Here is a 14,430-nt window from a genome sequence, read left to right as displayed (position 1 = left end):
TCCTCGGGTGAAGATTAAAAAACTAAACAAAAAAACCTCTTAATTTGTATTATACTGTAAACAAATCTGTTATTTACTAGTATGAAATTAACTTTCCTCCAAATTTCCTACAATAAAATGGGTGTTTTCTTTAACTATGCCAATGTCTACATTTGACTTTTAAAAATAAAATTCTTATGTACCCAAGGGTGTTCTGGAAAGTCATTCAATAAGAATGTCACTAATGAACCCCAGCCAGGTGGCTCAGTTGGTTGGAGTATCATCCTGTACACCAAAAAGGTTGCAGTTTCAATCCCTAGTTAGGGTACAACCGATCTGTTTCTCTCCCCCGCCCCCTTCCTCTCTCTCTAAATCAATAAACATATCCTTAGGTGTGGACTTAAAAAATTTAAAAAAGAATGTCACTAACAAAAAGCCAGGACTTTAAAGTGTTATAATTGTGTTATTAATTTGTTCCATTAATTTATTCAGAATCCTAAAGATAACTTACACAATCCAACCAGAAAACAGTAAAAGTATTAAACTGAAAATAAAACTCAAAAATGAGGAACTTTGCACATATACAAAGGGAAGAATCTAGTGAATCCACCTACAAATGGGTAAGTTCTACCAGTTAATAATGCACTAGCAAACGCAATCTTTAGTACCTTAAAAAACAAAGGTAAAATATAAAAAGAACAGAACTATATGATGCAAGACAGATGTCAAGTCTAGTAGATGATCCAGAACTAAACTATGCAATGTGAAAAAAGGAAAAGCAATATAGCAGAAGTTAAAAGTTACAATATGAAAGCTAGTTATTAAAAAATAATAATAATCCTCTTAAAAAATCTGAGGAAATTGGTCTAAAGGTCAAGGCCCTTTCAGGAGACATAACCAAACCACAGCCCTTTAACTTTCTTTTAAAACCCTAAAAAGAAAAACAAAATGGCATCACTTATACTAGATTATCACCTAATCAAGCTACTGTTTCCTGAGAGGTAAGAGACAACTTAAGGTATCCACAAGATGGGTCAGGGTTAAGGGGGCAGTATATACTAAAAGTTAAATACACATATGCCAGATATCATGCAAGGGTCCTTTATTTAGGCTTGTCTAACTCTAACAACCTTAATAATTAATAACTCCTACTTTACAAGATAAGGAAAACAAAGGCTGACAACTTGCTCCAGTGAAAGCTAATGAAATGTAAAGCTAGGCTTTAAAGACATCTTGACCCTGAAGCTTATGTTTTTACCATAAGGTGACAAGACAGGTAAATAGGAACTTCAAAGGTTAACTGATGAACTAAGATCAAAGATATAAAAAGGTTTCAAACCACCAAGCTAATATAGAAGACTGAGGAAATACAGACAAAGCCAAAAATTATTAACGATCACTACCAGAAGAGGTGCCACATTTGACCAAAGACACTGTATGTAATAACATGGCATCAATGAAACATCTTGAAAGACATCAAGTTCAATGTACCATAAGAATGAAGAGTTTAGGAGAAAAGGAAAAGACCTAAGGGCCAACCAGGCTAGACATAACAAAGATCAGAGATAGAACATGGTATACATTGCATAAATTAACTCATGCATTAAACGGAACACAGGCTCTTTTCTTCTTCCATAATAGCCACTGACAAGTGTAAAGATTTTAATTTCTTACAGGCAACACTAGCTAAAACAAAACAAAAAAAATCAATATTAAGGTCTATCATACTTCGGAGAATAAACTACTCTCTCATAGCCAATAAAAATGTAAGAGGTTTCATATAGCACTACACAATTATTATTCTAGAAGAGAATGCAGCATATAGTTGATACTAAAACAGTCACAGCAAAAATACATTTAGTAATATAAACCTTACTATGGAACAGTATGAGGTACAAATAAATAATCTGTATATCAAAAATAAACTAGCATGCAGATTTAGTGTCTGGATACTTTAGTATTTGGCAATACAATTAAAGTTAACAGAAACCTAAGTCAACCTAAAAATTCTGCCATTGCTTAAACATCATACATAAGAGAGATTAACTCATAAGTGTAAGTCATTCTTTGAGTAACCCTAGATTTATCACTGGAAACAAGAACTACAAATTCTATTAAGTATAATTACCCACTCATGATATGCATATAAATTGTGTGGAAAAAATGCTTTTAAATTCAAAAGTAAAGTGTCTGCATATTACATAGACATACTTAGTTAGGTCAGATTTCAATGGCTCAAACTGCCTCAAGAGTTTAAAGCTCTTTTGTAAAGCCTGGGTTTTGAAAATAGTTCAGAAGAGAATACTTAATTTTGTCTGATTAACATGAAAACAGAGGAATCTGCCATGGTAACTTTCTTAGTAATCCAGTTAAAATTAAGAAATGAAAAGTATGTCCAAAGCCACTGCATGTATACCACCAAGAAGTCAACTCTAATGTAAACTATGGACTTTGGGTGATGCTGTGTCAATATAGGTACATCAATTCTAGTAAACATACCACTCTTGGTAGGAGATGCTATAGAGGAAGGCTATGCATGTAGGGGGTATATGGGAAATCTCTGTACCTCCCACTCAATTTTGCTGTGAATCTAGAATTGTTCTAAAGTGTAAAGTCTATTGCCCTGGCCAGGTAGCTCTGTTAGTTAGAACAATGTCCCTGTACGCCAAGGTTGCGGGTTCGATCCTCAGTCAGGGCACATACAAGAATCAATCCATGAATGCATAAATAAGTGAAACAACAAATCAATGTTTCTCTCTCTCTCAAATTAATAAATAAAAATTTAAAAATAAAATGTAAAGTCTATTAAAAAAAAAACCACACAACTAAAAAGTAGCCAGAAGAGGGCAATAAAAAAGCAGACAGGCTGTGGCCAATTTGACTCAGTGGTTAGAGCATCGGCCCTTGGACTGAAGAGTCCTGGGTTCGATTCCAGCCAAGGGCATGTACCTCGGTTGCAGGCCGATAGCCCCGATTGGGGCACGTGTGGGAAGCAACCAAATCAATGTGTCTCTCTCACATTTCTCTCCCCCCTCCCTCCCACTCTCTCTGAAAAGAGAAAAAATATCCTCGGATGAGGATTGAAAAAGAAAAAAGCAAGCAGACAGGATGGCAGAGAAAAATAGAATGTGTGTTGGGGGAGTAGATAGTGTCTCAAGTATACCCATGGCCTTTAATTTGAGGTAACCGACAACATGAAGAGACTAATGCCACTGGAAGAATTACTTGAGAGAAGTAAATCCCAAGAGAAGACAGTACTTCATGAAGGGCCATAAGGGGGAAGCACCAGGTTTGGTCGGAAGTCAGAAAGAGCATGGAAAGCATGGAGGAGGAAATATACAAGATGAGCCTGGGACCAGAAAGAAAGTGCTTCAACTAAAAACAAATGAAAACAAAAAAACCCACAATAATGAGGGTATGTTGAAGGAAAACAGGGGAAAGATCCATACTGATGTAAATAAATGACTGACTGAATAAATAAATGGTAGAGAAGAGACAAGTCTCCCATGTAGAAGAATTCCCAATAATTTTTGTAGATAATGAAGGAAGTGATTAACTACCTAATTAAGTGGGGGCTGCAAACAGTGACTTCATCTCAAAAATTACAATACAGTAGGAAAAGGGGTGCAAGGGTTGGAGGTGGGTAACTTCACAGTGAAGAAACCTGACAAATACTACCCTCAGCCAGGTGACTAAGGTTCACATCAACAGTTCAGTTACTACTGATGTAAAACCTAAGTTATAATTAGCAAATAGAATGTTGATAGTATATGCCCCTAGATGTGATATGATGAAAATGTAACTTTATCTCTGTGGTCTTCCTTCCCAAAACATGTAAATCCAGTCTAATGAGGAAAACAACAGACAGATTCTAACAGAAGGATATTTTATAAAATGCCCGATCAGTATGCCTCAAAACTGTCAAGGTCATCAAAAACAAAGTCTGAGAAACTGTCACAGCCAAGAGGAGCCTAAGAAGATGTGACAACTATTTAGCATAACACTAATGTAAACGTAATGTTACTGGTACCCTATGTGGAATTCTGGAACAGAAAAAGGATATTAGGTAAAAGCTAAGGAGATGTGGTTCATCAATTATAACAAATGTACCTATTAATGTAAGATATTAAAAACAGGTCAAACTAGGTGAAGGAAACATGGAATCTCTGTAGTATTGTCCCAATTATGCTACAAATCTAAAATAACAAGTTTATTTAAAAGTAACAATGTGAAAAAAAACTCAGTGTAGAAAGTAGTGGTAATTGAAGAGGGATGAAATCAATGGGTGATGTAAGACAATATGGCAAGTGGGCTTTCAATATTAACAATTCTGTCTGATTTTTGTGAGAACTACATAAAGTACTGTTTGAATTTATATGTGTTGCCCACATCACATAAGTTCATTCTCAAACTTCATGTTTTGTTATTGCAATTTTTCTTCTCTTTTACTAAATGACTGTAGCAAGGAAAACCGTTGGTATTTAAAGAGCCACCTTATTGATTGCTCATAGTTCTCTAATGTTGTGTTTTCTCAGCTTTTGCAGGTATCCGTAAGTAATACCTTTGCTTTCTCCAATATTTAAACTTTGTTGTTCTCCTGCATAGCTGTATTATGTAGTATTTCTAGAAAAATGTTAGATAGCAGCAGCATTTGCTGGGTTCCTTGTCTGGCTCCTATTTTTAATAGAGATGCTTCTGGCTTTCCCACCATTAAACATGCTGGGTATGGTTTAAAAATTCATTTATTCCATGTGGTCCCCTTACCAAAGATTTAAAATCACAAAATAGATTCAACTTTGTATATATAGAAAACATTTTAGATTAGGTCATTTGTTTTCTTTGGTTTATCAATATGATGAATTATATTAGAACACAGGATAAAGGTATATGTTCTTTTAATAAATAGTCACAATTGTATTTGCTAAATACAACTTAGGCTTTACATCAATATGTAGTAATACTGGCGTGCTTTTTGTCATGTTTTGGTATCAGTGTTATACTAAATTTTTTTTTTTAAAGGAAAAGTCTCCCATTCCTTTATGTTGTGGGTCAATTTAGGTTATAAGTATCTATTCTTTATAGGTTTAAAGCAATTCCTCAATGTAGTCACCCAGGCCAGGTACTTTTGACAGGTTTCTTGATTCTTTCCATATTTATGGATATGTTTGCACTTTTCCATAAATCCAAAATCATCTCTATTTGCATTTCCTTAAGTAATTCACTTCATCTACCAATTTTTAATTAACCTTGAAAATACTCTGAAAAAATGAGTCTCAGTCCCAACTTATCTCAACCAATAAGAATTAAGAAAAAAGAATAAGGATAGGAAAGGATGAAATAAAACTGTCATGCAATGATTTCTACAAAATTTATTAGAATAGAATTTGAAAAAGTTGAATACAAAGCTCCATGTACAAATCGATTACATTTCTATACATCAGTATACAAATCAATTTTAAAAGAAACCATTTATAATAGCATCATAAAGAAAGCTACTAGAAATAAATCAAAACAAGATATATAGAGAGAACCAAGATGTCAAAGATCTAGGTTAATGGACACCATCTATCACGTTCATGAACGAAGGACTAAATATTGTAAAGATGTCATTCTCCAAGCTGATCTATAATACAACCCCCATCAAAATTCCACCAGATTATTTTTCTATAGACTTTTGACAAGCTAACTCAAAAATTTTTACATGTAAGCATTGAAAGAAAAAAACCAAGACACCTTTGAAAAGGAATTAAATTTGGAGGAGGAGGAAAGGGAGATATCAAAACAGCACTATACTACTTAGAACGGTATGGGCACAGGGACAGGCAAACAGACCAATGGAATAAAGTACAGAGGAGTTTGGCAGTATCCTGTGAGTGAACAACCGATACTTCTATGTCTAGATGAAAATTCCAAGAGAAAAGCCTGAGCACCCGCACCAAGATACACACAGAAGAGTCACAGAACTGTTTAAAACAGCTGAAAATGGAAACAGTTCAAATAGCTAATAATCACAGATTCGATAAATATGTTGTGACATGTTAATAAAATAAAATTGAAAAATAAAGCTTTGTGCAACAGAATCTCTCAAAGTTGAGAAAAAGTAGAATTCCATTATATAAAATCCAAATACAGGCAAAAAAACATTGTTTAGAGATATATACATTAGTAATACTATAGAAAAACAAGAAAATGATCATAAAAGTCAGAACTAGTAGTTTACCTTGTTCTGAGAGAGAGAAACGTTTTCTGGTAGGCACAAAGGGGGCTTTAAAAATGAACTAGCATCATTCTACTTCTTCACCTTGGTGGAATTACACAGGTGTTTGTGTTACTATGCTTTAAAATGTACCTATACATTTTACACATTCATGTATATATTTTACATTTTTGAAATGACTTTTAAAAATATTAACAGCCCAATCTTTACTTTCAAATGGCAATCAGTGTACTTATTTACAACATCCTGAAGAGCCCAGACATCTGTATTCTCATGAGAATTTTTTTTTTTTTTTTTTTAATTTTAAAATTGATTTTTAGAGAGAGGAAGGGAGAGGGAAAGAGAAACATCAATGTGAGAGTGAAACATCAATCAGCTGCCTCCTGCATGCCCTGCATAGGGAATTAAGCCCAAAACCCAGGCATGTGCACTAACCGGGAATCAAACCAGCAATCTTTCGGTGTACGGGAGGACATCCAACCAACTGAGCCACACAGGCTAGAGCACAACTAAGAAGAATTCTGAAGAAGACAACATACCTTATACAGTCCAATGCCAGGATCAATAAGAAAGTCACGAGCTGATGTAGATGGCTGACTGGAAGATCCCACCCTTGATGCTTTCTTCACTTTAGGTGGATTGTTAGAACAGGGTTTGGCCTGTACATCAGTCTGTTTAGATGTGCTAGGGAGATCAGAGTCTGGGCGAACTAGTAGCTGAATTATATCATTCAGTCCGACATCATAGTCAAATAAAGTATATCCATTTTCCAACTAGAAATAAAAGGTAGAAAAAGATTAAAAACTTCTCTCAAAACTTGATCTATGTCTTTAATTACCCAAAGATCCTAGACAAATTAAAATAAAATTCACAGCACTGCAATTTAGTGACCCTGAAACTATTCCTATTACTTTATGGCCTCTGATGTCAGTATCTTCTTAAGACTTCAATAAATCAAGAATCATTCCACATTAGCTATAGGTATGCTGTAGCCACTGAAATAAAACACATCATTGCTGTTGTGACCCCATCACCTAAGCAGAAAAAAAAATCCACATTTCTCACTAAGTTTTATTTCAATGAACAGTGCCTGAATCCACGACAAGAAAAGGTGATTTTTGAAAATGAGTTGTTTTATGACCTTGTGTTCATAAAGACATTAAGTTAACCATTTCATCTTTCTGAAGATTGTCAGTAATTAAAAAAAAAAAATCAAGCTGGGAAAAAGCAATTCAAGCAGGAATAATTACAGTTCTTGCTCATGCTATTCCACTTGCCTAAAGTTCTCTTATTTCCATCCATTTCTTTTTTTGAGAGAGGAAGGGAGAGAGAAACATCAGTTGATTGCCTCCCACACACACTGACCATGGACCAAACCCACCATCTGGGTATGTGCCCTGACCAGGAATGAAACCCGTCACCCTTTAGCATAGGGGATGACACTCCAGCCAATTGAGCCACACCAGCCAGGGCCCATCCATTTCTAAAGGTTATCTATCAGTTTTATCATGAAGAGTCTTCCAGGATGAATAGTAAATAAATCACCCTGTAACTTACCCATATTTTGGCAAGGTCTCTAGTGTCCATCCCCTCCCCCCACCCCCTCAAATATTTGATGTCCTCATTCCAGGTATCTCAGAATGTGACACTTAGAAAAAGGGTCTTTACAGAGGTAATCAAGTTAAAACTAGGTCATATGGGTGGGCCCGAATCCATTGTGATTGGTATTCTTATGAAAAGCTGAAATTTAGCCCTGGCCGGTGTGGCACAGTTGGTTGGAGCATCATCCATACACCAAAAGGTAGTGGGTTCCATTCCCGGTCAGGGCACATACCCAGGTTTCAGATTCAAAACTGGTAGGGGCATGTTTGGGAGAGAACTGATGTTTCTCTCTCACATTGATGTTTCTCTCTCTCTCTCCCCCCCCCCTCTCTCAAATCAATAAAAACATATCCTTGGGTGAGGATTAAAAAAAATAAATACAAAGTTGCAACTTGGGATACAAAGACACACAGAGGGAAGATGCCAAGGCACACAGGGAGGAAACTGCCATGTTGAGACTGGAGTGATGCATATACTACAAGCCAAAGAGTATCAAAGATTGCCAGCAAACACTAAAAAGCTAAAGGAAGCAAGGAAGATTCTTTCCTACGGGTATCAGAGAACAGAGCCCTGCTGACTGACACCTTGATTTCAAAGGTCGAACCTCCAGCCCAGCTGGCATGGCTCAGCAGTTGAGCATCAACTTATGATCCAGGAGATCCCAATTTGATTCTGGTCGGGGGACATGCCTGGGTTGTGGGCTCGATCCCTGGTCTGGGGCATGCAGGAGGCAGCTGATCAACGACTCTCTCATCACTGATGTTTCTATCTCTCTCTCCTCCATTCCCTTCCTCTCTCTGAAATCAATAAAGTATTAAAAAACAAACAAACAAACAAAAAACCCCAAAAAACCTGTCTAGCCTCTAGAACCATGAGACAGAAATTTCTGTGGTTTTAGGCCACCTAGGTTTTGGTACTTTATTATGGAAGCCCTAGGAAACTAAGTTTCCATTTTGTTTTCATATAAAATTCAGTTGGCCATTTCACTATGATACAATAAAGCTACACTCCTTCAAAATTAGAACTATCACTTCCCTAGGCACAGTAACAATTTGATATTTCTTCCTCTTTGTATTTAATTATCTATCACCATCTACAACTCTCTATCACAATAAGACCATGTTTAAGAAGTCAACCAAAGAAAGTGTGTCCTTGAATGATAAACTTAATAACATACTAAATAAGTGATTTTAATTCAAGGGGTCTAAGAACACACCTCACACAATCCTGCACATTAGAGGTGTTCACAATTGTTAAATAGAACAAGGGATCAAGAAATTCATAAACTTCTCAGTGGGGGAATTAAGTTAAACACTCTCTCACAGGTTAGTTAATATGCTTATTCCAAATAAACCGAAGGAGTCTTCCAAAAGTCAGTAAGCAGATACGCCCTTATAGGGATGGCAAAGTTAATATTGCTTACCTTATTAAAAGATAAACAAGAACCCCCTCTAATCCTGAACTCCTGGGGGAAAAAATCTCAAGGAACAAACAAACTATACATTCACACCTTCATTCTGACATTTCTCCAAGAGCCTCCCTCCCAAAAGACAGAACACACTAATCCTGGAACAGCTGAAAAATGACAACTTGATTAAACATACAACTGTTGCATATTATAATTATAAAAAAAAAAGAAATGTTTAAAGTAGAAAAAAAACCTCTAATAGCACAGAACATGCAAATTAACTAGTAGGGCATTCCCCAAAATGATGAGGTGGTATAATAAATGGAAATCCAATGTGTTTCCATAAACAATTTTCCACTGAAAAAAATTTGTTAATCTTCACTCAAGGATTTTTTCCCATTGATTTTCAGAGAGAGTGAAGGAGGGCAGAGAAACAACAGTGCGACAGAGACACACATCAACTGGTTGCCTCCCAAACCTGCTACCCGGGTACATGCCTTTGACCGGGATTCAAACCAGAGACCCTTCTGTGTTTGGGCCAATGCTCTAACCACTGAGCATGCTGGCCAGGGCCCAATGAAATTTGAGGCACAAGAGTCAGTGGGACCTAGAGGGTATTTTTATATTCAACTTCTCTGACTAGTTTCTACCAAGTGATCAATCAGTAAATACAAGCTGCTTCAAAGGGTACTTGGTTTGGAAGGAAAAGCAATGTGTGAGTGAATGTCAGAGTGAAACACTAAGCACATAAAGGCATGAAGGCCCTCTAACAGAAGTTAAGCTCATATTAACAAGTCACCACCTTTCCAATTATTCATGCTTACTATGATAGCCACTTTCACCCATACTATCTACTCCCTTCCCTAATTCATAGGTACCCTTCCAGTTTTCCCAGAGCAGTTATCCATTTCACAGCCAAGCCACTGTGACATCGTGAAGAATGTTGGAATGATTTGTTACTTGAAAAGTACTCAAGTTCTCCCTAATTTGATAGTGCAGACTAAAAGTTTCCTGTCACTTAAATTATGCTGAGCAGGAAGAAAGGGACTGGGTCACTGAGAAATTACAAACACCTATGAATTTCAGGCATGTAACTAGCCCATCAATGTCTCACAGCAGAAAATGTTTTCGACCTACCATCCTAGAAGAAGGGGGGGGGGGCACACATTTATAACACAAGAGAGGTGGGAATGGTTCTAGATTTTTCTGTTTTGCCAGATTGCACTCTTGAATTTTATTGGGTTGAAGGAAGAAATTCTGAGTAACAGAAAGGATTGTTAACAGTGATACATGGGAAAACTAGGAAGCAAACACCAAGTGGCAGTGACTGAGAAGGCAGTTGGGAAGTCATCTCCAAGAGGCTAATGATAAACAGGCAGATGGAGGGCATTAAGTTAGCAACTTTCATATGCTTTTCGCATATAATATATGCAATACATAACACACAAACATGTCTAAATAGGCAAACACTTTTACTTTGGAGTCTGTGTAAAAAGAGTCCACAGGCAAAAGGTAACTAAGTTTTTCTTCAGCTTTAGTTCACGCCTTGTATCTACCATCTATTCTAAGGGTATCTCTAAGTAGTACAGGGGAAAGAATGAAAGGAGGGAGAGGATTCTTTCTAAGTAGGAAAAGCTCTGGATTCTCAAAAGATTTAGAGATGCACCACTACAATTTCTTTTAAAAAATACAAAACACCAAACCCTAGGGTGCTTCAAACTCAATCCCCACCTCCCAGAAAAGAATACTCAAATGAGGTTACCCTACTCTAACCAGAACTTAACAACACTGAATTGCTAATTCTCCATTTTGACCCTCAAAAGTGGAGTCAATTACAACAGCTTCTCAAATTTAATTTGCATACAGATCACCTGGGGTCCTTGTTAAAATACAGATTCTACTTCAGTAGGTCTGGTGTGAGGCTCCCAGGTGAAGTTAATGCTGCTGGTCCTGGGGATCCAGGGACCACACTTTGAATAGCAAGAATCTAGCAGGAGATTGACTATCCTTCAGCTTTCATTTTCAAACTCTGGTGTCCATCAGAATCTCCTGTGGGATGTTGTTACATTCAACTACTTGCAATTCTGGGGGTGAGCTAAGCATCTATAATATCCACAAGTGATTCTGATACACACCAAAGAGTAAAAGCAGCAGATGTAACATACAAAGGAGAAAGGGTACCATTTACATCATAGACGTGTAAATTTGTTTTTATGCCATTTTTCACTATGTGGCAATAAAGTGTCTTAAAGAAGGGGTGCCTCTTTCTAATAAGTATGAAGGCATTTTACAGGATGAGGCAGTCCTGTGACACCAATCCAGTAGTTGCATGCTATAGGCATACTACCCCATGGGCTGTGGACTCCAAAGAGGGAAGGAGATGGAGATAATCATCACTTGCCATGACTACTTGTAAGCTCATAAGGAAGTAAACACAGCTGGAGCAGTGTCTTCCTTCTCTGTCTCCAACTCAATAGGCAACCAAAGGTCAATTCCTCATCCCTATTGGTTTATCACTGAGCTGGAAAAATAAATAAATACATACATACATACATAAATAAATAAATCGAAATTACTGTATCAACTGTGGGTTGTTACCCTCAACAGTTATTACCTGAAACTGGCATCAGCTTCCTGGCTTACTAGAAGTCTATTTGTTATACTGAATTTAACCCAACCCCTACCTTTTCCTCGACATCCAGGTGAATCTTTTCTTTTAGCATATTTGATAATTAGACTTTAGGGGTTTTGCCCAGGAATACATTCTCATGCTTCATTTCTATCACTGGTGCTGAAATCACCAAAGTATCCCAAGCATTCATATACTATTGTCCCTAGCTGAAAATAAAGTTCAGAAGACGTGATTACATGCTTTTCACCTTCTACCAAAATATAAAAATGTATCAGCTACTGCGCAGCAATGTAAATCTACATAGTGTTTGACACAATTACTTCAAAAGCAAAGTTTACAACTAAATTGAACACCTGTTTTTATTACAAGTCAAACACTAAAGGATCAATATAAACTGGCTACAGTAACATATCAAAAAAGCTATAACACTTATTTAAAAACAAATTTTAAAATACCTCATGGTTCACTCTTTTCTGAGAGTAATCTTGTTACTCTGAAATTTCTGGGCACTTTTAGAAGGGTAAGCGTATCAAGAATAGAAAAATATTCTTTTCAAATCCTTTGTGGTTGTAGGAGAACGGCTACCACCAAATCCTTTGTGGTTGTAGGAGAACGGCTACCACCAAATCCTAGAGAGCTACATTTATTTCAAACCACAGGACCGGAGCCAAACTGTGGTCTATCAAAGGGAGGATGCCAACTTTTTTAGTGGATTAACATTAAGAGAAAAAAAGACAAGAAAAGTAGGATGGGTCTGGGTCTCTGGGTATAGGCCTCCTAACAAACTTGTAGGATAGGAAAAGTCTTGAATGGGCCAGTGCACGGCCATACCATACAACTACCAGAGATGCCCAGATACCTGCCCAAAACACTTTCAGCCTTTAATGTGTACAGCTGGCTATGCTCCAGTTTGCCGTGTTAAAAACTTAGAAGAGGAGATTATTCGAAGGTGACAATTAAGAAGAGCAAGACAGTCCTTTATATTCCTTTCCCTTCTGGGAGTAACTCTTTTGGCCTATACTGGGCAGTTTAAATTCGGTCCTGGGTTATATCAACAGCTCCTCAGCCCAGGTCTCTAATCTTCCCCAAGACAGATCCCCCTTTCTAGGAGAGGAGGTGAGGGGCTGGGATCCAAAGTTCTGGAGGCCCTGAGAATCTTCAGTGTTTACAAACCCCTTCCACACTAAGGAGGCAGAGCTAGGGTTCTTGTGCCCAGTATTTAAGTTTTCACCTCCTATTCGGGAGCCGGAGCGCGAAAGAGCCACGGAAGCGATGAGAGCCGTTAGCCGGCTCGGCGCTGCCGGGAGCCGGAGCCGCCGGCCCTCCCCACCTGCACTGTGGCATGGCCGCCACAGCCCGCTGCCCTCCCGCCCTCAAGGGGCCCCTGACCCCGTAGAGCGCGGGAAGCGAAGGAACCCACGCGCTCTGGGCGGCTGCTGCCCCGCTGTAAAAGGGCGCCGAGCTCTCAATGCTCAAGGCGCCCCCGCCTCAGACCCCTCCGGGCGCACCTGCACTCGGGGCTGGCGGGGACCACGCTGTGCACCCTCCGCGGGCCCAGGCCCGCGCTTTGAGGCTCGCGGGCTGCCCGCTCCAAGTGCAGCCAGGTGCGCTCTGCGCGCGTGGCGCTCCGAGCCCTCCCGGCCTGCCCAGCCCACGCGTCCTGGAGGAGCCCCGCTGCCCTCGCCCCGGGCTTCTGGAGGGCTGCGGTGGGCGCGCCTCACCTGCTTGCCCCGGTAGAAGAGGCGCTGGCACTCGGGCCGCACGTCGAACAGCGCCCACACCCGCTCGCGCAGCTCCTCAATTGTGGCTTTGCGAGACACGTCCTCGATGGTGCGCGTCTGGGAGCCGTCGATGGTGCGAACCTGAATCCACATCTTGGCGCCGGGGAAGGGGGCCGGCTCCGCTTTGTCTCCCCCTGCGCTTAAGGCGCCGCGCCCCGCCTGGCTCGCGCCGCTTCTCCGGCGGCGCCGGATCACCGCGGCCGGCGGGCAAGCGCGCGCACAAGGGAAGAACACCGACCAGACGCCGGGTCCGACAGGCGGCCGCGACTCCTACACCGCGCACCCGCCCAACCGAGCTGAGAGCGAAAGGAAACCGGAACTAGTCTGAGGTGCCGCTGGCTCAGCGGCCGCCTCACAAATAGGAAGAAGCCTTGTCTGCGCCGCGCGGAGTGTTTACTTATAGAGCTCTAGCTCCCACATGGAGGTCACGGCGCCAACCCGGATCTCGCGAGATCCACACCGGGCTCCGCCTTAAAGAGGAAGCGGCCTGGGAAGCGACTATAGACCCAGAGGGAACTAAAATAGGCGGGTGCGGGAGGGCGGGGCGGAGGGGCGGGGTTGCCCAGAGCCGTTACTTGCTCCTCCGCTTGCACCTGGGTTCTGGGCACGCCCTCTAGCCTTCTCATTTTGAGCGTTAGCGAGGCCGCCCACACCGGTTGCTGTTTTGGTCCTTGTTTCGGGACCCCGGGGGCGGGCGACTCCTCAGTTCTAGCGGGTACGGTTCTGTGGTTTCAAAAACACGCCAAAAACAAGAAACTCTGATGCACGCTTGTATAATCACGAAAGGGGGGCGGGGGGCGGGCGGACGCGG

General features: G+C 40.0%; 1 protein-coding gene across 1 annotated transcript in view; it reads right to left on the bottom strand.

Moving 5' to 3' along the window:
- UHRF2 (ubiquitin like with PHD and ring finger domains 2) overlaps positions 1 to 14,068 on the bottom strand; it is a 78,106-nt gene extending 64,038 nt beyond the window's left edge. The window contains exons 1-2 of the mRNA XM_081151270.1: positions 13,560 to 14,068; positions 6,736 to 6,969 (exon numbers count right to left, since the gene is read on the bottom strand). Of these exons, the coding sequence (XP_081007396.1) occupies positions 6,736 to 6,969; positions 13,560 to 13,712 (387 nt within the window). The 5' untranslated portion in view covers positions 13,713 to 14,068. The remainder of the gene's footprint in view (positions 1 to 6,735; positions 6,970 to 13,559) is intronic.
- Positions 14,069 to 14,430: the final 362 nt, after the last annotated feature.

Source organism: Miniopterus schreibersii, assembly GCF_964146895.1.
Source record: "Miniopterus schreibersii genome assembly, chromosome: 11".
Classification (NCBI taxonomy): Eukaryota; Metazoa; Chordata; class Mammalia; order Chiroptera; family Miniopteridae; genus Miniopterus; species Miniopterus schreibersii.
This window is presented reverse-complemented; position numbering and strand designations above follow the sequence as displayed.